Genomic DNA, 26,552 nt, shown 5'->3' with positions numbered 1-26,552 from the left:
TATACGAATTCATGGACTGAGTGTTTCTGTCACGTAAATGCCCACCGGATAATGTTTGTGACAGCCGGTTGGAGAGTGTTAGAGATCCAGTTTCAACTTCTCAGACAGATTCCACGGTCGCTGGATCTTAACTGTTTATAGCCTTTGAAATTTGTTTCAAACAAAACCAGAAGAAAAAGAGGTCTATCATCATTGTTCACACAGTTAAGATAGCTCAACGAGTATACATTTTTCTTTACTAAACATAGATTTGAATTTTCTTTCAAAATTTGTACAACATCTAAGAGAAGTGATGAGCTTCGACAAACATTTGTTTTTTTTTTTTTTTTTTGATCAAACGACAAACATTTGTTTTTTTTTAAAAAAAATATCATAAAATTTGTAACAAAACCTTTCACACTTATTCAAAAAAAACAAGCTTCCACGAGACGAGCTGATGATGCCTTTTTGTAACTTCGTGTTTATGTAACGTTTTAACCTATTAACTAGATTTTGACTCAAGGACGGTTATATTTTTTTGAAAAAAGAATTTATTTTATTTTTTAAAAATATATATATAATTTTGGTAAATATATTAAATATGTCAAGTTGCATAACTAATATTTATACCATATGCATTACAAAAATTATTTTTAAACTTTATTCATAAAGTTTGCAACATATTATATTTTCTTAGTATTTACCTACCATAAATTATTCAAGAATATTCATACCAGAAAAAGCATGACTCCGAATCAATCCGAAAATCAAAGTCTCATATTCTATTAGATATGATCTATATAATTGAATGGCTCATAAAGTGTTATATCCGAAACCAATATCAAACCCAAACTGCATCAGGAACCGTACAATCTTTTTTGAAAAATGTTTAGAAATTTTACTTTTTAATATATTGTGCTATTTATATATGTAGATGAGTTAGTATGGTCTTTACCAAAGTCGGTGGTTTCGATGGCGGTGGTTGAGATCTCGGGTGAGACCCGATGAAGATCTCGGTGAACCAAGCCAAGAAAAGACGGTGAGGTTGTGACCACGGATTCCGGCGATCTATGGATCTTATCTCAGACGCCCCCGATGAATCTAGTTTCCGATCGCGACTGTCGGAGAGGAGGCAGTGTGGTGACGATTGAGTCGTGGTGGGTGCGACACGTGGCTCCTGGGTGAAGAGGATGCAAACACGTGGTGCAAGGTCGGTCGTGTCTGGTGGGCCTCGTGGATGTGGACTGTTGGACCAGTGTTGTATTTCGCGGTTTTTGGGTCCGTTGTGGTCTCGGCCCTTGTTGGCTTGTCTGTTGTGGGCTTCGTCCTTGTTGTCTGTTTGTTGGGCCTTTAGGCTTTCATTTATATAATTTCAATTTGGGAAAAAAAAAAATCTCGTTGCACTTATATTAAAGGTATGTATATTTATATTAATGGTTGTCGATTTTGGCAAACTTTCATATTTCTCTCGCCTTGGCAAACTTTCATATTTCTCTCGCCTTGCTTCCCAAGCAAACTCACATCCCCTGTATCTATAAATGTCATTTTTGTCTAGGTATCTTCTTCTTATTGGAAAACTTCCATTTTCTCTCACCTTGCGTTGCAAGCTCAGATCCCCAATATATGTGTATATATATATAATGCTACTTTATTTTGTCTAAAAACACAGCCACCATTTAAGCAAATATGGTGAATTCTGAGTCCCATTCTTCAAACGACCAAGTCCCGCCGCCGTCCACTTGTTCTCCACATGTAGGCGATTGCGAAGAAGCCGTGAATAAACTGATGGAGTGTGCGATGGCTCTTCCCAAGGTGAAGGAACTCAGTAAAAAAGTGGTGACTGAGGTTTTCAAAGCCGCAGATTTACACGACGACGAAGAAGTTAAGTTTTCTGACTACATGAAAGGAGGTGCTTGCAAAGAATCATTTGTGGCACTTGCAGAATGCCCTGATGAGTATAAGCAGAAGGCCATGTTGGAGTGTATGGAAGCCCACTCTGATTACTATCATAATAAGTATAAAGAGATTATTGACGGAGAAATTGACAAGGGAACGTTGAAGGAACTTGAATCCACCTTTCCTGGAGGAGAAGTCGAAGTCTTTTTGGGGATTCATGAGTTCTTCACCAAAGGAGAAGGAGGTTGTTGCAAAGAACAATATCTGGCTTCTGTCGATTGCGTCATAGAAGAAGAAGAAGATCAATCTGATCCTTTGTTGACTACTTTTACTAAAAGGCTTTTTAGGTTCCTTTAATTGTTCGCTTTTTTTTTTCTATTATATTTGTTCGTTCCCTTTTAATGGTTGAGTCTTTTCTTCTATCGATTGTTCGCTTTCTAGGAACATAAATAAAACCTTTTGATGGTTGAGTTTTCTCTATCAATGCTTTATATATATATATATATTATATATATATATATGATTTGCCCTAGTGCTTTATTAACACAAACGTTACAAATGTATGAGCTGATTTTTTGTTCTTTTAAAAAGATGCACAAGACACGAAAGTCTATCAATTTTGATACAGAATAAATCTATCTATGTTAACAAAAGACTTCGTTGATGAGGGTTACATGCTATTAGGTGTTTTCCTGCAATGTGCAGAAATAAAACTTTTAAAATATAAATTTATTTTGAAATATAAATTTTGTTAATTTTTTGATTTTGTTAATTTTTGATTTTATTATTTCTTACAATATACAATCTTTATTTAATCATATGTAAAACTTTAAGATTAAAAAATATTTTTATTCAATGTATATTTAGTAATATACTAATATATATGTATATCTTTTTGTAAAATATATTAAATCAAATTTTGTAAATGTAAGAGAAAATTTTGTTAAGTGTATAATTATCAAAACATAAAACTAAATAATTTTCTAAAATTTGTGGATCTTAAAAATAAACTAATAGTATTGGATTAGAAAATTACATTTAAAAACTGTATAATTTTGAATAATTGTTTTACTAATAATTATTATAAAATAAAATTAACTATTGAAAAATCCAAAATAATATTATATTTCTTTTTATAACATAATATTATTTATTGCTATATTACTGATGATCTATGAGTTATTACCATATTTTAAAAACTTACTAAAAATACAAATCAACAATAAAAGTAAATGTCCATGTTACTATTTAATGAAAATTATTATTTTTTTAAAAAATATACTTATAAAAATATAGCTAAATAATATTTCGAAATTTTAATTATTATTATATTTTTATTTAATTTATTATTTATTTTATATTAATTATGATATATAAATTATTACCATATTTTAAAAACTTACCTTAAATATAAATCAATATTAAATGTAAATATGTCATAATTATCTATAAGTTATTATCATATTTTTAAAAAAATATCTTAAATATAAATCAACACTAAATGTAAATATCCATGTCATAATTTATTTCAAGCCATGTCATCAATGTGAGTGTGTCATGTCATAATTTTTCTTTTAAAATTAATATGGTGATAACACATGTCAAAATCACTTCTCAAATATAGACTAGGGGATTCATTGACGAAAGGTAATCACCAGATCCTATTCAAACCATCAATTCTTTATGCACTGATTTTCTCTTTCTTTGTGGTAACTATGGGTCTGTTTTGTAAACCAGTTGTGTGGGAAACAAAGTCCTCAGATTAAGCTCTGCGCAAAAGCTCCTCCAACGAAAAAAATATATGAGAAAATTACTAGACTAATACAAAAAGTTGGATAACGACTAGACTAGTACAAATCTTTTTGAAAATTACTAGAGTGTTTTCAGAATCCTAGTAAATTACTGTTTAAGCCTTTTATTATTTTTTTTAGTTGTGATTAATTTTAATTTGAAAATCCACATCAGTATTAATCACACCATGTCACAAAACAGGAAGAAAAATTTAAAGACGAACGTTCAACTCTCCGACACTGTTCTCCCACCTAACTGCTGTCGAATCGTATTCACTACACCTCTTCTCGTTAAAGCGAATTCTCTGAAACAATCTCTGTTATCGTCTTGTTATCGTCTTCTCTAGTATTTTCTCTGAAATCGGGTGTCCGTTATCGTCTTGTTATCGTCTTCTCTAGTATCCGTAAGTTTCTTCTTCAGATTGGTTGTCTCCTCAAATTTTCGTAATCGTATTCTCTGGTATATTTCGAGGCTTTGCTCTGAGTTTTTCGAGTATTTGAGTGAGTATAACTGATGCTGTGAGTTAGATATATGTTTTGTCTGATTTTGAGTTAGTATTCGTTACGGGTGATTTAGGATTCTTGACGACTGATTTATAGAAGGTAATTGTTACTGATATATATGCTTTATCTGATTTTGAGTTAGTATTCGTTACGGGTGATTTAGGATCCTTGACGACTGATTTATAGAAGATAATTGTTACTGATATATATGTTTTGTCTGAGTTTGAGTTAGTATTCGTTACGGCTGATTTAGGATCCTTAACGACTGATTTATAGAAGGTAATTGTGACTGATTTAGTATTCTTTGTGATTGATTTATGTATGTGATAATGGCTGATTTTTTTTTGTGGCTTGTTTATTTTATGCCTTTCTTCTGATTTGTCCAATATGTTATATATATATGTCTTTTTTGATCAGATGGATATTTCCGAAGATCTAACAAGGGATTACCCTCCAAGACTTTACCCTGAAGGGAAATCTATTCTTGAAAACAAACTCATTAATACAAATAGCCGTTTTGGGGATATCCATAAACTTAGAGAAGGAATTGGAAGCGATGTGTGGGATAATCTAAAGACGTATCGTGTTGGTTTGATTGCTAGACTGTTTGAGAGCAAAATGGTGTGGTCTGGTAAGATCGTACATTATCTACTTTGTAGACAGCTGCGAGTCTATAAGAAGGAGATTTGATCTCTCGTTGTTGATCAACCTATCAGGTTAAGCTTAATTGAATTTGGTGAGTTCACGGGTTTAAACACAAATCCACTGCCAGAAGAAAGTTTTGAACCTGATCCAGAGAATTACAAAGCGTTGTGGGAGTTGTTGAACGTGCCGCTTGGGTACGGACCCAAGTTAGATGAACTTACAAAGGCTTTAACGTCGTGTCGAATGTGGAGTGCTGATCAGCGGAAATGGTATGGGCTGTTGTTTCTTCAAGCCGTGGGACTTTATGGCTTGCATCATAATTGTAGAATACCCTTTGAAAGTGCAAAAAGAGTATTCGATGATGACGCCATGATGACTTATCCTTGGGGTCGGACTGCCTATGAATTTCTCGTTGATTCTGTCAAGTTGTTGCAACCACAAGGAGGGTCGTACACCTCTTAGCGGCTTCAAGGACGTGTTAATGGTTTGGGCGTACGAATCTGTCACAGTGTTCAGAGAGCTTTATGGCAGATTAGAGAGTCCAGGCGAAATTCCGCTTTTGCGATGGGGTGGAAGTCGTACGCGTGCTGCTATTGCTACTACAATAGCTAAGGAGATTAGTGTTCATGGAACGGTAAGGTTTAAATCAGACCTATGAATCCTGTAATGTAATGTCTGAATTGTTAGTTTTAATGACTGATTTATGTTTTTGTGTGGTAGGTGCGTGTGAGGAAAATGGTGATGAAGGAGGGTCTAGAAGAGCTGTTTCCTCAGTGGGTAGATGAAGCAGATGACCCACAACTTGATAACCTAATTAAAGATATACATGAAGATAGGTTTGTTAGAGATTTCTATGTGCAATCGAATGAGAACAACAAACAAACGAAGGCTGTAGTTTCGTCAGAGGCTGAGCCACCCTCAAAGAAGCAGAAGAAAGAGAAGAAACAGAAGGAGGTGAAAATCAATGAGGTTGAAACTGTTGTTGTAGAGGTGAAGGAGAGTGCAGAGGAGAAGGATCGTCGCGAAGCGGTTCTGCTGAACCTAGTTGCTCAAATCGCGAGTATGGACCAAAAATTTGACTCGAGATTAACAGAATATGACACCAAATTAGGAGATTTTTCCCGAGGTATTTTGGATACCATTGGAGATACAGTGAAGTCAACAGTTGAAGACCGTCTCAGAGTTTTGGGGGTTGTAGAAAGTGCCCAAAACGTGACGGTCTCAGAAGAAAACCGACAGCCAGAGCCCAGTAGTGGTCAAACTGCATCCCCTGTGAAGGTCAACCAATCGCAAAAGACCCCTGATAAAGGCTATTCTGACAAGAATCTGGCAGATTATATTGCTAAAGCTGATGCGAAAGGTATGAGAGCAAAGCTGAATTCGAAGCTTGTCAGGGATGAGGCTGGTGGGGTGAAAAAGCACTTGAATTATGCGTTTGGTAATGCCGATGCAACAAAGGCTGATTTGGTCTCTGGTTCTCCTGGTAAAGAACCACCATTTGGACGCGGTTGTAGGGGTAAAAGAAAAAACTTAGCGGCTGATTCGGAGAGTGATGAAGCTGAGTTAAGGAAGAAGCAGAAGCAAGAAGAAGCTGAGTTGAGGAGGAAGAAGAAGCAAGAAGAAGTTGAGGAGAGGAAGAATAAGCGAGAAGAGGCTGAGTTACAGAAGAAGCTGAAGAAAGAAGAGGCTGAGTTACAGAAGAAACTGAAGAAAGAAGAGGTTGAGTTAAAGAAGAAGAAGAAGCAAGAAGAGTCTGACTTAAATAAGGATATTTCTGGTTCAAAAGGATCTCGCAGTGGTACAATAAGAATAACCATTCCGACTAGGCAAAGTGAGGCGAAAACAGACGAACTGTTGCCGGAATCTGATGTGGAGGAAGATGAGAGGAAAAGGTGTGGAAGAATAAAGGAGTATCGGCTGAAAGCTGTTCAATTATCTCCAGATGGGTCTCAAAGGAGTGCGGAATTTGGTCCTCCTGTACCATTTCCCCACATCGGAGACAATGTAACGACGTGCATGAGAAAGGGTATTTCACCTTCACCTGCAATATATGATCCCCTAGGACCTGTTGATCCGGTTAAAAGGGAGAATCTTTTGCAACACCTAAAGCCACACGAGTAAGGACTTTTGCACCATTTCGTTGATTTTAGCTAATAAAAATATTTTGCAGAGGCTGAGTTATGTTAAATTATCAGAGAAATTCGACATGGAGGAGCTGACGAGGAAATTGAGTTCTACAGAATCCTCATCACTCCAAGACCTTGGCCAAAGGATAAATATGGATGGCTGGATCAATGTGTAAGTATGCAACTGAATTATATTTACTTTACGGCTAAGTTATAAGTATGGTACAGCTGAGTTATATATTATCTGTGCAGCATATTGCTGCGTATATTAGAATCCTCATTCAAAGGTCCAAACAAGATCCCAGCCCATTCTGGTCCAATCGCATTGCCTTTGTAGACTCTTGGTTCCTTGGATTATGGGTTCACGATTATACATCGTCTGAAGGCAAAATGGAATGGTCGCCGTCGAAATTCAGAGGAACTGGTTACAAGAAGTTAGTAAACGGTTTGATCCCCAGCGACATTCAGACGAAGTTGCAGTGGTTTACAGATGTAGATCACTTGTACGGAGTGCTTAATACTGGCGGCGATCATTGGGTGGGGTTTCACGTGGATCTGCATAAACAGAAGATTGATTGCTATGATTCAGTCGTTGGACAGGTAACACTCGAAAGTGAGCTGAGAATGCTAAATTTCTTTAGGCCGCTTACTCGTATGATCCCTGATATGCTGAATCTCGTTATTCCCGCTAATATCCGAGTCCCTACCAAGAAGGAGTTTGCATACAGACGAAGAACAAGAGATATTGTTCCATAGAACGAATTGAGAGGCGAATGTGGAGTGTATGCATTGAAGCTCGTCGAGTGTCTAGCGCTTGGTGTAGCTTTCGATGGGATATCGGATGAAAATATTCAAGGTCTGAGAATGAAGATGGCAGCAGATGTATTCGATGAAGGAACCAATATTTTGGCTGGGGCGTTTGGCGATGATTGAAGATGAGGTTATCGTTTGTTTTGTATGACTTATGGCTAGATATTTTGTACATAACTTAAAGTTTTGATTTGTTTATCGTAACTCAGCCGCCTTGTTTGAATGAGCAACCATTACGTTAGATATAACTTAGCCAAACCACAAACCATACCCTAAGATAGGAAAATATTTAATAAATCAGCGGCGTCATCTTCATAAATCAGCCGTTAAGGTAGACAAAAGTCAGCCATACCTCAAACATACCCTGAATTGAAGTAATTGATATGTTTATACTTCAAAATGTTATATTGAAAGTCCAATTTTAAATTTGAACTGAATATATAATCAACTGAACGTCTATTATTTATTTAATTTGCGAGTTTAGAATCGATCATGATCTTGAGGTATATGTTGTCTCACAATTACTTAAAACCTTACATGTAGATATAGAGTGTGATCATAATACAACTCTCCTAAACTATATACAATGCATTTTAAGACTAAATTTATGTTATTTGTTATATTTATCACACCGTTACTCCAAATCATAAACATAAATCCCTAAATAAACAAACCTTAACTCTAAATACTAAACCATAAACTCTAAATCCTAAATATTAAATCAGCCGTAATAGGTTATATAACTCGGCCGCCACGTTTGATAAATGTTGTCGTTTGGCGGGAAATAAGATAAATGAATTTTGAGAAATTTTAATTCCCGCCGTTTCACGCTCTATGTTTATCTATATATAGTGCCCTCTATAATACCCTTTCTTATGCCTTTATCTCTCTAGAAAAAAACTAAACAATATCTCTCTATCCCCATCAAAAGTCATGCCGATTGTTCCTGCAAATTCAGAGAGGTTAGAGAACAGTGTCTCTGCAGTATTAAACTCTGCAAATCGTGAAAACCTCCCTGTTCTATACCCTGGTCCGGGTGACTTGCTTGACAGAACCAGCCATACATGGTTTAATTTTTTAACTGATCTCTCCCTGGTCATCCCGAGGATTCTTGCAGAAGGATGGGTTCATGCATGGCCAACATACTGCGACATTCCCGATCATTTTAAGGAAAGCTGGTTTCTTCAACTCGCTGTAAGGCCCGACATTTGTTCATATATATTAACAGTCTGTAATCTTGGGTACACAACGGTCTGTAATCTTTGTATTTTTTTTTTGCTGTAGCGGACAAACACATGGGATCGAAGGCATCATTTGACAGTTTGGCATAATTTTAATCTTGTGGCCAGAAGTCTATTTCGCTGTCAGATGCGCCATTTGAGGTGGACTTGGTCGGAAGGAGGCGAGAAGCCAACTTGGATGTTAACCAGCGTCTGGCTTGATCTCTGCCACATGTTTGAAGAGTCTGGTCAAGATAATTTTGGTTCCTGAAAGTCTTTTCGTGTCTGTATTTTGAACTTCATTATTTCTGTTTCTGAATATAATATCGGCTTCACATTTTATATAATTCAGCCATAACTTGTTTCAATAAATCAGCCATAATTGTATTTTGAAACGCATTATTTCTGTTTCTGAATGTTAACTCGGCCACATATCTAACATAATTAAGGTATAACTCAGTCATCATTGTATTTAAATAACCCAGCATCGATTTAATTTTAAGAGGCGGTATATGGGAAGTTCCATCATTATGCGCGTGGGAAAATTTGGCTGCTGCCATGACAATATCGAGACTCATTATTACGAGTTTTAATATATATGGCTGGCACAGATACATATTTCTTTTACAATATCGAGACACTGATATTATATTGTATTTTATATATTTAATAGTATTATATCTGTGATGTCGTATCTCTTCTTTTACAAAGTTGAACTTTTTTTAGTTTATAAGGACTTTGAAATTTATTGTAACAATGGCTTCCTCATCCTTCACCTCAGGAAATTATTACAGACGACGTACGAATACGGAAAGAGGAACGCCGATAGAGTGTTGGTGTGGTGCACCATCTGACATTTTTACATCTGGAAGCGAAACAAATCCAGGAAGATTGTACTATTGCTGTGCAAAATGATATAATAAGGTTAGTTCTGGTTCTTATTTCCCATGTTCGGAAACGTAATACTTAGATCTGGTTACATTGGTGAAAACAGAGTCATTTATTCAAATGGGCGGATGAGTGCTTGGTTGAAGATGTTGAAGATATTAAGGTAGTGTTAAATGGCTTGACTAGAGACCTCTCGGAGTTGTGAGTCAACGTTGCTCGGTTGGCGAATGGAGTAAAGACAGAATCTGAGAGAAAAGGAGGCGAATGTTTGAGTGAGAGTCGGTGTTTGCGAAATGTGGCTGTTTGTGTGGCTGGAATGGCGATACTTTGCTACTACTACTTCTCTGTTTAGTCATGTTTTGTCATCATAAGTCAGCTTTCGCGTGTTATGTAACTCAGCCTTTGTTAACTTTTAAGTTGTTTTAACTCAGTCGTATGTAAACAAAACTATGCATTTATTAATATATAACTCAGCCGTTAAATCAAATTGATAAAAGCGAGAATGTTTTGTTATCTCTGGTAAATGACATAAATAGCCTTTGATTAGTTTTAAATATTCTCAACTACTTTATCACACATGCTCCTGCTCAGATAGTCTCATCAACTAGTAATATTGATTGACAAAATAATTACAAAAAAAACATTTTCGGAAACGGAGAAGGAACCGCAAGGATACGAAATTGCCGTCGACATTGTGTTTACTTCCTCTTCCTAAAAATATCTGTGACATCTCCATTATCGTTATCGTTCGTTTGTACGATATCGTCTTCGCCGCATTCATATCTATAAGTTCGTCTTTTTGGTAGGATGACACGACGTTAAATATTGAATTGGGGTTTTGTTTCGTCTGAGTTAGTACTGAGTTAGGGTTATGTTTCGAGTGAGTTAGGGTGTAGTTGTGATTAGGTTATTGTTGTGTTGTGGCTGAGTTATTTCAATGTCGTGGCAGAGTTATTATTATATTTTCCATGATTTTATTGTTATGCTGTGTCTGAGTTATTTTAATGTTGTTGCAGAGTTATTGCTGTATTTTCCTTGAGTTATTGTTATATGTTGTGACTGAGTTAATGTTTGTTTATTTGTTCAGATGGATGTTTCTGATGTTAAATCACGTGGTTACCCTCTAAGACTTTATCCTGTAGGGTCTTCTAACCTTGAAAATAAAGCAATTAATCACAATTTCTGTTCAGGAGATTTACCTCATATTATAGAAACACTAGGAAAAGATGTATGGAAAGCACTGGTGAACTCTCCCATTGGAGTAGTTGCTAGGCTAGTTGAACGCAAAAGCGTGTGATCTGGTAGAACAGTACACTATCTACTATGTAGACAGCTGCGAATACATAGGAAGGAGATATGGAGTCTGGTTGTGACAACCCGTCCCGTGGAACACCTACCCATGGACCCCAGGTTCACAGCACTGCAGCGCACCGACCCCAACCCCTCTATTATGAGATCTCACTATCTCCATAATTAGGTTGTTGGTGAGACTCGAACCCAGGTCCTCACCCTTTAACATCATTAGGTTGTTGGTGAGACTCGAACCCAGGTCCTCACCATAATTAGGTTGTTGGTGAGACTTGAACCCAGGTCCTCACCCTCAGCTGTATATGAAGTTCTCATTGACTATATTAAAACGTTGGCTCCAGACAGGGGGTCATACAGATTAACCGGTCTAAAGGATGCGTTATTGATTTGGTCGTATGAATCCATCGTCTGCTTTGGCGAGTGTTTTGGGAGAGTGGTGAACAATGAAGACGTTCCACTTTTACGATGGGGTGGAAAGCGTACTCGTGGAAATTTCGAAAACTTGTTGTCTGCCGAGATAAAACAGAATAACCAGGTAAGGTGTAACGCTGAGTTTTGATTTTGTCGAATGGCTGATTTATTAGACTTAATGGCTGAGTGTTGTGTTTATTTGGTGGCTGAGTTACATTATAACCTGGTGTTACAGGTGCGTGTTAGAAGAATAGTTTCGAAGGAGTCAATTGAAGAGTTGTTTCCTGAATGGCCGTGTCAACCTGACGACCCACAACTCGTTAGTTTGATAACAGACATACATGCAGGTAGATTTGTAAAAGTTTTTTGGGAAGTGCATGGAAATGTGGAGGGGAAGGGTAACGAGAAGACCAATGAGGGTGAAGCTGCTGCAACGGGAAAGGGTTCTAGCGAAGAGGAAGGCAACAAAGATTGGGGGAACAACGCGGGTCTGATGGCCATTGCGAGTACTCAGGATAAAATTTCCAGAAAATTTAATCAGATGGACGCGCGATTTGGAAAAACCATTGGTGGACCAGAAGTCGATAGATGACATGATGAAAGCTGCAGTGGAGGAGCGTCTCAAAGTTATGGGGATAGGAAAAAATCCCCAAAACAAAGATAACCTCTCAAACGTCGCCGCCGTACAACAGCCTGAACCGTTGTCATCACCGCAGCCTAATACCCAGCAGAAGTCTGTCTATAGTCCACTGTTTGCTGAAACCCCTGGAAAAGATATGGGACCTAGTGCCAATTTTTCCAAGGAGCTTGATAAGGAGAGAAGGATGAAAAGAAATTTGGCTAAAGAGTTTGGAACACATGCTGAAGATGAGTGTGCTAATGTTCTTGACTTTATATATGTTTCTCCTGCAAAGGCAACTAAGGCTGAAGACTTACGTCGCCGCTCCACGCGCAACCGTACTGTAAAGGATGAGGATGTAGAAGATAAGAAAAAATATGTGCAAGCAGAGGCTGTGTTAAAGAAGAAGGAGAAAGCTGCCGCTAAAAGAAAAGCGGTTGCCTCAGTGAAGCAAAAACAGTCTGCGTTAAAGAAACCAATAGAGGCTGAGTTAATGAATGAAGAACAGGCTGAGTTAATGAATGAAGAAAAGGCTGAGTTAAAGAAACAAGAAGACGATAATGAGAAAAGAAAGAATATAAATCCACCGCGTGCCAATGTAAAAAGATGCAAGGTTGAAGATTCTGGAGAGGGCAGTGAATTTGCTGAAGACTTACCTCGTCGCTCCATGTGCAACCGTACTGTAAAGGATGAGGATGCAGAAGATAAGAAAAAAGTTGTGCAGGCAGAGGCTGTGTTGAATAGGAAGGAGAAAGCTGCCGCTAAGAGAAAAGTGGCTGCCTCAGTGAAGCAAAACAGTCTGAGTTAATGAATGAAGAACAGGCTGAGTTAAATAATGAAAAAAGGCTGAGTTAAAGAATCAAGAAGCCGATAATGAGAAGAGAAAGAATATAACTCCACCGCGTGCCAATGTAAAAGGATGCAAGGTTGACGATTCTGGAGAGGACAGTGAATTAGCTGAAGTTCTTGCGGACGAGAATGAAATCTTGCCGGAGTCGCCTTTGGAGAGTCAGGAATTGGTTAGGTCTGCTGTGGTAAAGGAATATCTGGAGAGAACGGTTAAATTATCTCCACAAGGGTTTGCATTGTCTGAAGGTACTTCAAGACCAGTTTTTCCGTACATTGGAGACAATGGAACGACGTGCATGAGGAAGAATGTTGAGCCTTCATCAGCAATATATGACCTTCTAGCACCTGTTGATCCGACCTTATTGGATAAACTTATGCAACACATCTCCAGAGTTCCACCCAAACCACCAGCACCAGCAAAGAAAAGAGTTGTAAGATCCGCCGCTCATGAGGGTGACTTCTACAGCATACTCATCCTTGAAAGACCGTGGCCGCATAGCCAATATGGATGGTTATTTGATAATGTAAGTCTTTAATTACGACAGAGTTTTTAGTTATATATTTGTTTACAGCTGACTTGTTAATATTTATTGTGTAGCATATCTCTGCGTATATTAATGTCCTCATTAAGAGGTCCATGAGAGATCCCACCCAATTCTGGACCAAGCGCATTGCCTTCATTGATCCTTGGTTCTTGAGTAAGTGGGTTGACGATTACAAGCAGTTCAAGATAAAACCTAATATGATGAAGTTCACAGGGAATGGTTATGAAAATCTTGTACGAGGTAAGCTTCCCGTTAACTTTCAAAGAAACTTGAAGTGGTATGAACACGTGGATCACTTGTACGGATGTCTTCCAACCGGCGGAAACCACTGGGTGGCTTTTCACGTGGATCTGAAGAAGGAGAAGGTTAATTGCTATGATTCAATCATTGGAGTGGTAACAGCCAAAAGTGAGAAGAATATGCTTGATTCATTTAAACTGGTAACGCTCATGCTTCCCGAGATTTTGAATAAAAACATTCCTCCCAATCTCCGAACCCCGAGTAGGAAGAAGTTCGCATTCAGGAGGAGGAGCAGAAGGTTCACTCCACAAAACACCCAGACTGACGATTGTGGGGTGTATGCGTTGAAGTTTGTGGAGTGTCTAGCGCTTGGTGTAAGTTTTGATGGGATAAATGATGAAAATATTCAAGGTTTACGGTTGAAGATGGCGGCAGAGATCCTCGATGAAGGAGGAAACACGGCGTAGAACAACTAGCTTTCAAAACGAATATGTGTGTTACTTTCCAATTACCTGAAGTTGTTTAATGTTGTTTAATTTTATTGATTATTTGACTTTCACTTCATCTGTGTTTGTTATTTTCAATAAGACTTTCCAGTTACTTTAAGATGTTTAATGTTGTTTAATCTTATTAACTATTTGACTTTCGCTTCTATATTTCACCAGAAACCCTAAACCTCATACATATCCTAAACATCGAAAATGTTCTTATAACTCAGCCATATTGGAGAATGGAAATCAGCCGTCACAATATATATAACTCAGCCAAACCTCAAACCATACCCTAAATTGAATATTTTCTAGTTTGGTTATAACTGAACCGTAAATGTAATAACTTAGCCGATGCATAGATCAGCAGTTCAACAAATATTATATAATTAAGGAAGATTATACTTGATAACAATTCGTGTTCTTGATTTGACTGGGCTGTACAAGTTAATAATGGCGCATCAAGGGTGTTGAATATTCGTCTGTACGCTAATATCTAGACCTTTACAATATCGAGACGATATAATATTAATATTTTTTAGTTTTATTATAACTTAGCCTCAACGTTTTTTTGCCTTTATTTGCCGCTTCTCTATCTTCTGATTTGTAACTTCAAACTTACAGGGCCCAATGATAAGAACAGAGGAACACGCAGAAGACTATATTAGCCCACCATGGCTAATGCCAATGCTACGAGGGAGCTACTTCATCCCTTGTTCGATCCACGCTGATTCCAACAAAAACAAATGCAACTTGTTCTGTCTGGACTGTGCTGGAATTGCCTTTTGCTCCTACTGTTTGGTCAAACATAAAGACCATCGTTTTGTTCAGGTACGGTATCTATTTCTTTCTTGTCTTTAGCCCAAACAGTCTCCTTTTTTATTTATTTTAAAGTGTAAATGAAATTGCAGATAAGGAGATCTTCTTACCACAACGTGGTGAGAGTGAATGACATACAGAAGTACATAGATATCTATGGTGTTCAGACATATATCATCAACAACGCAAATATTATGTTCCTTAATGAAAGACCTCAGGCAAGAGTCGGAAAAGGTGTTACAAGCACTTGTGAGATATGTTGCAGAAGCCTTCTTGATTCTGTCCGCTTCTGCTCTCTCGGTTGCAAGGTAGAAATAATACTTACTTGCTCTGTTTTTTCCTCTGTTTCCACCATTTTTGTTTTAAATATTACAAACTTTCGGAAATTTAAACTTAAAGGTATAACCCAGTCATCATATAATTTAAATAAGTCGGACATATCGTATTTTATTGGACTGACGGTATTGTTTGTGTTTTTTATTGTTTCAGAATGGGGGAATGAAGAGAGGAGATCAAAGTTTGACCTTCTCATTGAGAGGGAAGCATGGGAGAGAGTACCAAGGTGGGTCGGAATCAGATGAGGCTACTACACCGACTAAGATGCGTAAGACCAAGGATCTCAACCGTCTCATGAGTGGTCTGCGCTCGTTGAGCTCGGGGGACGAATGTGGTTTCAGCTTCTCTCCAGGAACACCGCCGAAATACAATCACCGGAACTCAAGCAGACGAAAAGGAATCCCTCACCGCGCTCTGTTCTAAATAAAATTATATATAATTAGACATCCGTATTAACTACGTATTAACTAAAAATTAATATTTTTTAGTTTTATTATAACTCAACATCAACGTTTAGTATAACTCAGCCACAACATTAAATACCCACAACATCTGCATATGTTATTCATACGTAACTCAGCCTTAGTAAACAATAACTCAGTCTCCGTTAACACTAACTCAGCCTTATAAGAGTCGTAAAAATGCTTTCCATAGGACATGAATTATAGTATAATAACTTCGCACTTATTCAAACGTAACTCAGCGGTGACGCATATCAGAGTCGTAGAGATGTAAAGTTTCGTATTTAATAAGCCTCTCCAAATATGTATTATATAAGTCAACATTCTCGAAACTTCGTTATACTCAGCATCAAAATTATTTTAAAAGATGCGGTTCATTTTCTAGTATCGAATATCGAGAACATTATTATGCGTGTGAGAATTTTTGCCTGACATGATAATATCGAGAACATTATTAATTGCTTCAATCAATTATGCCGCCCTTTGTTATACGTGATGAAACTAATATCGAGACCTTTATACTATCGAGATAATTAATTATTCGTTAATGGAGTTTCTTGTAAGATTATACTTCGAAATAGATATTACGTTGCCTTATGAACCATTTACTTCTTCAAATATATTTAACTTAGCCAACAAAACAATTATCTCAGCCTTTAAATAGTATTTAATCAAATATCAGAAAATAACATACATACTGGCATAGCAAATAACATAAAAAGATAAGTTCTTGATACATTACATCAGATTTTAGATAAGATATTCTCCTTCTTGATATCATACAATATAAGTCAGCCAATTCAACAAACATAATTATTGGACGTTTCGTGTTCTTGATTTGACTTGGCTCAGACAAGTTAATAATCTCGCGCATCAAGGGTGTAGAATATTCGTCTGCACGCTAATATCAAGACCTTAACATTATTTTCCCTATTTTTAAGTTTTATTCTAACTCAGCCTCAACGTTTAGCAGAATTCAGCCTCAGCGTTTAAGTTGTATTCTAATCAAAAATCAGATTTTGTTTTTTTTTATGATACTCAGCCGTATGTACTTAATAAATCAGCCTTAATAAACCATTACTTATGCATACAAAACATAACTCATCCTCTAGAAACTTAACTCAGCTTTAATAAACCATACCCAACATTACATTATCATTTCGCAAATAACAAAAAAAAGAGAACCTTCTCATACATGCCATCTTCACCACTTCCGAGTGTCCCTATACAAGCTTATCGGTTCAAAATCACGGAAGAACAAGCCTAGCTCTTTGATCCATTTACAGCGGCTGCATATGTTGTTGGGGTCCTTAGTGGTATCAATGTGCAACAAGCAGTAACATTGTCGGTCATCAAAAGTTGCACATTGGCATCTGTAAAACGAGGGAAGAAAATATGAGAGTAACTCGGCTTTCTTCGCGCGGAACTCGTCAGAATGCCACAAACCCCATCCCCATTTCACAGACCGCACAAGTTTCCCGATCCTCTCAACTGATTCTATTGGCATAGGCTTAAAATACGACCCATCAGCCAAAAAGATTGCTCGAGTCATTGCGTGTGTATACACAGCACGCTCATATCCAGCATCTGCCGAACGCTTCAGGAGAGAAAGCCCTTCTTCATAATGGTACAATGAGTAGACAAACTGTACACCCTTTATATAAAGCGTGCTTGGATTTCCTTCAGCGTAGCAAGATTTCAACAACGAATCAGGCATACTCGCACTCCAAGGATAAGACAAAACATTGAAAAAATGGTAAACCCTACGCCGATCTGCTAACGCCTTCATCGACTTCGACGATGCTCTGATGTTGTATAGAGATCTTGGAAGGAGTTACGCGCCACACGTTCAACGACTAACGCCTGCATTTCTTCAGGCAATTCAAGCAGAGGGAAAAACTCTATTTTCTCTGGAATTGAATAGTAATAGGGTGATATTGACTGAGAGAGAGAGAGCAATTGTGTAAAAAAGATAGCGAGTTGGAAGTGTAATGGTTCCAGAAGTACCATATTTATTAGAGAGCAAAACGGTTTCATTACAGCGTCGTTTATTTATTATGATATTATTTGCAACCTTTCGTATATTAGGCGGTAATTTTAAGAATAAACTATTTTCTACGCATAAACAATAACTCAGCCATAATAAAGTATAACTCGGCCGTTAAGTTTAAATCAGAGAGCCAACTGGAACCTTAAGTTAACTATAACTCAGCCTTATAGAATAAACTAACTCAGCTTTTAAACAATACAATAACTCAGCCATTAATTATTTCAGGAGCCGAAGAGTTGTTTTCAAACGACATCTGTATAAGCAAATAGTTATTTTTTTCTATAAATACAATACCAGATGTCAGTAAGAGAACATTCATTTGTTCTTGTTATATCCTTTATCAATCTCCGAAATAAGTTCGTCTATTCCTCTAGTTATTTTTTAAAAACCTTCTTTGTTTTTCTGATTATTTTATATACTAACACTTGTTTTTGCTATCGGTGAAGCATCAAGTGTAGATGAAAGGATCAAAAAGGAATATGAAGCGTCCTATCGAGGATGTCGGTGGATCGGATGCTGATGAAGCCTTTTACAAAGGGAAACAGGAAACCAAGGGGCATTACAGGGCGCTTCTCCGCACGACCAAGGAACAACGGCAATCTGAAACTGAATGGCATCAGGCTTCCAGCAAAGTTAATTCCATTGCTGCGAAAATAGAATTGCTTGAAATCATTATGAAGGCTGAAGGAAACTTTGACTTCGTGGCTGAGTTGGAAAACTAACAGCAGAGCACGTTGAAGCCAAAGGAGACTTGGCTGATGTGAGGGTCATAGTGTCTGACTGGTGCAAGCTTGATGAACCATGGATGTTGGATAAGTTATATAAAGTTATCAACTATTCTGTCATGTTTTAAGACTCTAATACTATGTTTTATGTAACCCACATTATGTTTAATCTACATTATCTATTATAATTATGTTTAATCTATATTATGTTTTACGTAGCCTTACGAACCAATAACTCAGCCTTAAGATATATTTAACTTAGCCAAATAAACAATTAACTCAGCCTTTAAGTAGCATTTAATCAAATGTCAGAAAACAACAACTTAGCCATAGAATATTAGTCTCGACATACATACTGTCATAGCAAATAACATAAAAAGATAAGTTCTAATACAGCAACATCTTCACCACTTATGAAGGAGTGTTATACCCTTTCTAACAATTACTAAGTCTCGACATACATATTGTCATTCTGTTATCTTCTTATTTTAGCGGACAAACACTTGGGATCCGAAACATAATTTTTTGGTATGGACGCATTTTAACATGGTGGCCAGAACGATGTTTCGATCTCAAATGCGATGGTTGAAACGTAACTCAGCCTTAGTAAAAACTTCGCACAAATTCGAACGTAACACATCCTTATTAAAAACTAACTCAGCCCCCATTAACAGTAACAATAACTAAGCCGTTAAGAATATCAGAGTCGTAGAGATGTAAAGTTTCGTATTTTAATAAGCCTCTGTAAATATAAATTATATAAGTCAACCTTCTCGAAATTTCGTTGTACTCAGCATCAAAATTATTTTAAAAGATGCGGTTCATATTCCAGTATCAAAAATCGAGAACATTATTATGCGTGTGAGAATTTGTGGCTGCCATGATAATATCGAGACTCATCATTACATCTTTACAACATTATGTTTAAACTACATTATGTTTTAATTCACGTGAATTTTAATAATAAACAATTAATGGCTTAATAATCGTGAAATTAACCTAACTCAGCCGTGAAAACAATCAACTCAGCCCTTAAATAGGTTTTACTTAGGCTTAAAAACAATTAACTCAGCCTCTAAATAGATTTTACGTAGCCTGACGAACCATTAACTCAGCCTTAAGATATATTTAATGTAGCCTAATAAACATTTAACTCAGCCTTTAAATAGCATTTAATCGAATATTAGAAAACAACAACTTAGCCATAGAATGTTAGTCTCGACATACATATTGTCATAGCAAATAACATAAAAAGATAAGTTCTGATACAACAACATTTCACCACTTACGAAGTAGTGCAACAGTCGCATCTCTTGGATTTAGAATTTTTCTTTTTTACTAAACTTCTCACACTTGCATTCAAACTCCCCCACAGTAAGTTAAATCGTCTCCTTCACTCCGGAAAGATTATTTTCTATCTGCAAAATTCACCAACAAAATATGGAACGCAACAATACCCTAATTTCGGATCTCACTGAAACATCAAAGGATGTAGAAGTATGGGGAAAAATCCTACGAGTATGGGAAATGAAACATGCTCCCAATGAGACAGAACGTCATCTGATTTTGTCTGATCCGAATGTAAGTTAAATTTCATCTTCTCTAATTTAAATTTTCTCATTTTTCTTTTTAGTTGAAGTAATTCTCTTCCTTTTATGATAATAAATTCTTAGGGTTGCAGAATCGAAATGATAGTTCCTGCAAGTATGTGTGAAAAAACACTATTTTGGCTATTTTGATGAAAATCAATGGAAGGTTTTCAGACGATTTGAAGTTACACCGTACGATGATTTAGTTAGGAATACACCACATCGATTCCAGATCATGTTTAATGATCGTACACAGGTATTTTATGGGTATTCACTTACAGAAAACCCTATGTATGTACCTGTTCCTTTCCAACAAGTTATACAAAGGGGTTTCGACAATACCTATCCAATCGGTACGTAGACTCATCTGGTTATTTTGCTTGACTTAATTAATATGATGATTTAGTATTAGCAATATTTAAGATCCTAAATTGTTGACTTTTGTAGACTTGGTAGGATGGGTTACTTCATTTGGAACTTTTGTTGAGTTTGAGGATGATCCTTATGAGGAGATGTTTGGTGTACCTCCATCTCAAATTGAATTTAAGCTTAAGGATGAAAGGTAATTAATATTCTTAGATTAGGTAAATACAAATATGTAATGGGTAAATATCTCTTCATCTTATTTGTATTTCACCAACAACTACGTAGTGGGTGTGAGTTAGAATGTGAAGCGTTGGGAAAGATTGCCCAAGAGCTTGATATGAAGAGTTGGAGGCTGAGTAAATACCAGAAAACCTTCTTAGCTTTGCGTTTCTGGCGAGTAGAGTACCTTGACGAAGGTTATAATCATTCACATTTCTCTGATATCCTTTAACCATAGTGACTAAAAGATTAAATTGTTTCTTGATTTACAGGAAAAGATATGATCAAAAACGGTGGACCATGTTCTAAATTCGAATTCGATCCTGTTGAATTCAGTTGATTTCCTTTGAACACCAGTTGTTATGTTTGGTTTACATTTTGCATATGTTTTTTATTACTAGCAAATTTAGACTCTGTCGATGTTGATACACGTGAGTATATGTGATTGAAAAAAGCATCATTGTTTATGTATTTTGTTTGATTTTTTTGTGCTAAGTTTGGTACATAGGAAAATAGCATTTACCCAGCCTAAGAAACAATTAACTCAGCCTCAGAAACAATTAACTCAGCCCTTAAATAGATTTTACTTGGCCTTAGCAAAACTTAACTTAGCCGCAAAATAGATTTTACGTTGCCTTGTGAACCATGAACTCAGCCTTCAAATATATTAAACTTAGCCAACGAAACAATGAACTCAGCCTTTAAATAGCATTTAATCAGATATGTTTAATGTTTTTGATTCAGTAAATTCAAAATCAGTAGTTAATTCAATATCAATAAATAAGATTATTTACCAAAATAATAAAATACTGTTAAACAAGTTTCGTATATAAATTGAACCATTTATGCAAACCCTAATATCAAGCCTCTCCTGCATCTCCGTCATCCAAAATAGAGTAAAAGCTTTTGTAAGTTTAGTATTTTTTTCTCGATATTACTTCTATCGACGTTAATCATTGACCCGTAAATATATACTATAATCAATCATCGACGTTCTATCGACGTTACTTCTTATAGTTTCTTGAACATTGGTTTGTACTAATTCAATTGTTTATAATTGAACATGCGAGATGACAGACAAGATGAACTTCGCAAAACTCAGGAGGCTTATCTGACGGGGAAAAGGGAAAGTGATGAGCATTACAGGGCAATTCTGGCGATGTACAAGGTTCAAACGATTGCTTTGGAAGCCAAGCATGCCGAGGAGATTGAAGTTTGCCGGATTAAAGCAAAGCTGGAGTTGATTGAAGAAGACCTTATTCATCTGGAAGCTCTGAAGGTTGAGAAGGCAAAGCTTGAGGCGGATCTGAAGGTTGCACATGCGAAGGTGGGTGCTTTTAGGTTTCATGAGATAGATTGGTAGAATCTAGGTGAGTCAAATATGGAAGCTTAACCCTTTCGATTTCTTAATCTTAATAACTTGATCTTTTTTGTTGTTTATGTTTAATTGTCCGCCAAACTTATGTTATGATCTAAACTTTAACTTATTTTAGTATAATAACTTCGCACTAATTCAAACGTAACTCAGTCGTCTGACGACCTCCCTTTTTGGCGGGAATTTTTAAAGAATTAAAAATTGCGTTGGTTAAAATTGAATCGATCGTTTAAAGAAAGTAACTCAGCCCTAGTAAACAATAACTCAGCCCCCGTTAACACTAACAATAACTCGGCCGTCACGCATATCAGAGTCGTAGAGATGTAAAGTTTCGTATTTTAATAAGCATCTGTAAATATGATTATATAAGTTAACCTTCTCGTAATTTCGTTATACTCAGCATCAAAATTATTTTAAAAGATGCGGTTCATATTCCAGTATCGAAAATCGAAAAAACAGTATTATGCGTATGAGAATTTTTTGCTGCCATGATAATATCGAGACTCATCATTAGTCGCTTCAATCAATTATGCCGCCCTTTATTAGACATGATGAAACTAATATCGAGACCTTTATACTATCTAGACAATAAACCTAACTATTCGTTGACACTAACCTCGTTAATGGAGTTTCTTGTCAGTTTGGTTTAATTCAGTCCTATGTAAACGATAACCTGACCAAAACCGTAAATCAGTCTTTTGATAAGTCAGTATGTTTTAATAAAATCATTCAATAACCGAAAAATTAGATTAACTAAGCCGTGAAAACAAATGGTACATAGGAAAATAGCATTTGCCCAGCTTAAGAAACAATTAACTTAGCCTTAGAAACAATTAACTCAGCCTTTAAATAGATTTTACTGTGCTTTAGCAAAACTTAAATCAGCCGCAAAATAGATTTTACGTTGCCTTGTGAACCATTAAATCAGCCTTCAAATATATTAAACTCAGCCTTTAAATAGCATTTAGTCAGATATCAGAAAATAACATACATACTTGAAATATCTGATACAATACATCTTTACCACTTTCTTGTGTCTCTAAAAAGGGCAACCGGTACGTAAGAATAAGCTGATCTCTTTGAACCACAAACAGGGGGGACACATGTTGTCATCCTTGGTGATATTAATGTGTCACAAGCAGGGACAGTGTCGCTCCACAGGATTTCCGCATTGGCAACTGTAGAACTTAGGAAGAATATGTGATATGAACAAGGCCATTCTTTCTCTGAACTCGTTTGTGTGCCACAAACCCCATTTGACAGATCGCACTAGTTTCCCGATCCTGTCAATTGATTCTGTTGGAATACGAGATAAATACTTCCCTTCACCCCAAAAGATTGCTCGAGTCATTGCGTGTGTATAGATAGCACGCTCATATCCTGCGTCTGCTGCACGCTTCATGAGAGAAAGCCCTTCTTCTTGAAGGTTGAAGGAGTAGAAAAACTGTACACCCTTTATATAAAGCGTGCTTGGATTTCCCTCAGCGTGGCAAGCTTGCAACAACTCAGAAGGCATATTGAGTCCCAAGGGAACGGAAAAAACATCAAGGAAATGGTAAACCCCACGCCGCTCTGCTAACGCCTTCATCAACCTCGACGATGCTTTGAGGCCATAGAGATCTTGGATGGAGTTACGGGCCACACGCTCAACCACTACCGCCTGAATTTCTTCAGGCAATTCAAGTAGAGGGAAAAATTCCATCTAACAGGGTGTAATTGATTTAGAGAGATAGAGAAAATGTGTAATAATTGACTAGTGAGAGTCTGATTGTTCTCAGTACTTTATTTATTCAGCCGTTACATGATTCGCGATGGTTGGGGTTTCACGTGAAAACAATCAACTCAGCCCTTAAATAGGTTTTACTTAGGCTTAAAAACAATTAACTCAGTCTCTAAATAGATTTTACGTATCCCTGACGAACCATTAACTCAGTCTTAAGATATATTTAACTTAGCCAAATAAACTTTTAAATCAGCCTTTAAATAGCATTTATTCGAATATTAGAAAACAACAACTTAACCATAGAACAACTTATACATATTGTCATAGCAAATAACATAAAAAGACAAGTTCTGATACAGCAACATCTTCACCACTTTCTGCTGTCCCTTAACAGGCTTATCGGTTCAAACTCACGTAAGAACAAGCCGAGCTTCTTGATCCAGAAACAGCGTCTGCATATGTTATCATCCTCAGTGACATTGTCGTTGCACAAGATTTGCACATTGGCATCTGTAGAACGATGACATAAAAAAAAGAAATGAACAGGACCATATGCTCGCGAAAATAGTCACCATGTCTCAAACCCCAACCCCATTTCACAGAGAGCACTAGTTTACCGATCCTGTCAACAGATTCAAATGGAATACCGTCAAAATACTTCCCTTCACCCCAAAAGACTGCTCGAGTCATTGCGTGTGTATACACAGCACGCTCATATCCTGCGTCTGCTGCACACTTTATGAGAGAAAGCCCTTCTTTGTGAAGGTCAAAGGAGTAGAAAAACTGTACACCCTTTATATAAAGCGTGATTGGATTTCCCTCAGCGTATCAAGCTTGCAACAAATCAGAAGGCATATTGAGTCCCCAGGGAACGGATAAAACATCGAGGAAATGGTAAACCCCACCCCGCTCTGCTAACGCCTTCATCGATCTCGACGATGCTTTGAGGCCATAAAGATCTTGGATGGAGTTACGGGCCGCACGTTCAACCACTACCGCCTGAATTTCTTTAGGCAATTCAAGAAGAAGGAAAAATCACATTTACTCTCCCAGGGGTGAGATTGATTTAGATAGACAGAGAAAATGTGTAAAAATACAGAATATAGAGTTGTATTAGTCATATTTATCGGCTGTGTGAAACTCAGTCGTCTGACGACCTCCCTTTTTGGCGGGAATTTTTAAAGAATTAACAATTACGTTGGTTAAAATTAAATAGATCGTTTTAAGAAAGTAACTCAGCCCTAGTAAACAATAACTCAGCCCTCGTTAACACTAACAATAACTTAGCCGTCACCCATATCAGAGTCATAGAGATGTAAAGTTTCGTATTTTAATAAGCCTCTGTAAATATGTATTATATAAGTCAACCTTCTCGAAATTTCGTTATGCTCTTCATCAAAATTATTTTAATAGATGCGGTTCATATTCCAGTATCGAAAATCGAGAAAACAGTATTATGCGTGTGAGAATTTTTGGCTGTCATGATAATATCGAGACTCATTATTAGTCGCTTCAATCAATTATGCCGCCCCTTATTAGACCTGATGAAACTAATATCGAGACCTTTATACTATCTAGACAATAAAAATTTCGTTAATGGAGTTTCTTGTTAGTTTGGTTTAATTCAGTCCTATGTAAATGATAAATCAGTCTTTTGATAAGTCAGTATGATTTAATAAAATCATTCAATAACCGGAAAATTAGATTAACTCAGCCGTAAATAGATTTTATTTAGTCTTAGAAAACTTAACCGTAAGCCCCAAAAGTATATAACTCAGCCGTCACAGTTATTATATAACTTAGCCGTAACGTTAGATATAACTCAGCTATCATTGTAACTGATTCGCGACGGTTAAATTTTTATTCTTTGAATTTGCCGACTATTCGTTATTACATTGGGCTCTATATATGTCCAATTTCCCTTTATATTCTCTCTTTACCAATACCATATGGATATGGAGATTGTCCCTGGCTGGTCATTCCCACTTAGTAATAGTATGGCAGCCGCAGTATTACCCAATTTTCCGGACGAAATTATGATAAAAATCATCGAGCTCGTCGGAGAGGCTTCATTTTACAATCTTGGTGGTTTCTTGCGTGCTGGGAACGTGGTTACGCACTTGTCCATGAACCGTCCGTCTTAAAGAAGTGCGATGTTAAGCCTATGGTCTACTTTCCCAGTGTTCAAATCGGGATCGATGGTAAGTTTCGCGAATTTCATCTAAAATGCGTCAATGCTGGCAACACCTACGCAATCTACTATGAAGCCGTTTATGCAGCTTCGCTTGGGGCACTTGAGGCGAGTGTAAAAATATTAGAAGCAAACGTGCCTATGCATGGCTTATCAACCTTGGCATGCGGCATTTTCAATGTTTGTCTTGGCAGAGACAAGACGGCCAGCAAAGTGTTCCAGCAGTTAGTAGACAATTACCATTCACTCCGTTCAGACGCGATAATTGACATGGGAGATGACCTAGAGTGGCGACTGTTATCATTTGGGGCGCCGTTCCTGAACCAACATGGTGCATCTTTCAAATTTCCGGATGATGAGGTAATCAAGACACCAAAGTG

At 36.9% G+C, this 26,552-nt stretch overlaps 4 protein-coding genes across 4 annotated transcripts; all 4 read left to right on the top strand.

The window, feature by feature from the left end:
* The first annotated feature begins 1,489 nt into the window (after positions 1-1,489).
* On the top strand, positions 1,490-2,295 carry LOC130512786 (uncharacterized). The gene is made up of 2 exons (XM_057011111.1): positions 1,490-1,534; positions 1,649-2,295. Exon 2 carries the CDS (start codon positions 1,666-1,668, stop codon positions 2,230-2,232), a length of 567 nt encoding a protein of 188 aa, XP_056867091.1. The 5' UTR covers positions 1,490-1,534; positions 1,649-1,665; the 3' UTR covers positions 2,233-2,295.
* A 2,291-nt stretch (positions 2,296-4,586) lies between these two features.
* Positions 4,587-7,873, top strand: LOC108858502 (uncharacterized). The gene is made up of 7 exons (XM_056985780.1): positions 4,587-4,795; positions 4,886-5,083; positions 5,241-5,448; positions 5,535-6,931; positions 7,010-7,112; positions 7,193-7,540; positions 7,697-7,873. The coding sequence occupies exons 1-7, from the start codon at positions 4,587-4,589 to the stop codon at positions 7,871-7,873; spliced, it is 2,640 nt and encodes an 879-aa protein (XP_056841760.1).
* A 4,297-nt stretch (positions 7,874-12,170) lies between these two features.
* On the top strand, positions 12,171-14,297 carry LOC108858501 (uncharacterized). Its single transcript, XM_018632416.1, has 3 exons — positions 12,171-12,980; positions 13,042-13,569; positions 13,644-14,297. Exons 1-3 carry the CDS (start codon positions 12,171-12,173, stop codon positions 14,295-14,297), a joined length of 1,992 nt encoding a protein of 663 aa, XP_018487918.1.
* A 651-nt stretch (positions 14,298-14,948) lies between these two features.
* LOC108858500 (protein RGF1 INDUCIBLE TRANSCRIPTION FACTOR 1-like) lies at positions 14,949-15,896 on the top strand. The gene is made up of 3 exons (XM_018632415.1): positions 14,949-15,149; positions 15,230-15,445; positions 15,627-15,896. The coding sequence occupies exons 1-3, from the start codon at positions 14,949-14,951 to the stop codon at positions 15,894-15,896; spliced, it is 687 nt and encodes a 228-aa protein (XP_018487917.1).
* Positions 15,897-26,552: the final 10,656 nt, after the last annotated feature.

The sequence above is a fragment of the Raphanus sativus genome, chromosome 5, assembly GCF_000801105.2.
Source record: "Raphanus sativus cultivar WK10039 chromosome 5, ASM80110v3, whole genome shotgun sequence".
Taxonomy (NCBI): Eukaryota; Viridiplantae; Streptophyta; class Magnoliopsida; order Brassicales; family Brassicaceae; genus Raphanus; species Raphanus sativus.
The sequence above is the reverse complement of the archived record's forward strand: the minus strand, read 5'-3'. Positions and strand labels throughout refer to the sequence as shown.

Excerpts from the sequence above, each read along its gene's own strand:
- LOC130512786 (XM_057011111.1), top strand. The coding sequence starts at position 1,666 with ATGGTGAATTCTGAGTCCCATTCTTCAAACGACCAAGTCCCGCCGCCG.
- LOC108858502 (XM_056985780.1), top strand. The coding sequence starts at position 4,587 with ATGGATATTTCCGAAGATCTAACAAGGGATTACCCTCCAAGACTTTAC. Across the intron at positions 5,084-5,240 it reads AGTGCTGATCAGCGGAAATG|TTGTTGCAACCACAAGGAGG; the intron begins GTATGGGCTGTT and ends GATTCTGTCAAG. Across the intron at positions 7,541-7,696 it reads ATGATTCAGTCGTTGGACAG|AACGAATTGAGAGGCGAATG; the intron begins GTAACACTCGAA and ends ATTGTTCCATAG.
- LOC108858501 (XM_018632416.1), top strand. The coding sequence starts at position 12,171 with ATGATGAAAGCTGCAGTGGAGGAGCGTCTCAAAGTTATGGGGATAGGA. Across the intron at positions 12,981-13,041 it reads AGAGAAAAGTGGCTGCCTCA|GCTGAGTTAAAGAATCAAGA; the intron begins GTGAAGCAAAAC and ends TAATGAAAAAAG. Across the intron at positions 13,570-13,643 it reads ATGGATGGTTATTTGATAAT|CATATCTCTGCGTATATTAA; the intron begins GTAAGTCTTTAA and ends TTTATTGTGTAG.
- LOC108858500 (XM_018632415.1), top strand. The coding sequence starts at position 14,949 with ATGATAAGAACAGAGGAACACGCAGAAGACTATATTAGCCCACCATGG. Across the intron at positions 15,150-15,229 it reads AAGACCATCGTTTTGTTCAG|ATAAGGAGATCTTCTTACCA; the intron begins GTACGGTATCTA and ends ATGAAATTGCAG. Across the intron at positions 15,446-15,626 it reads TCTGCTCTCTCGGTTGCAAG|AATGGGGGAATGAAGAGAGG; the intron begins GTAGAAATAATA and ends TTATTGTTTCAG.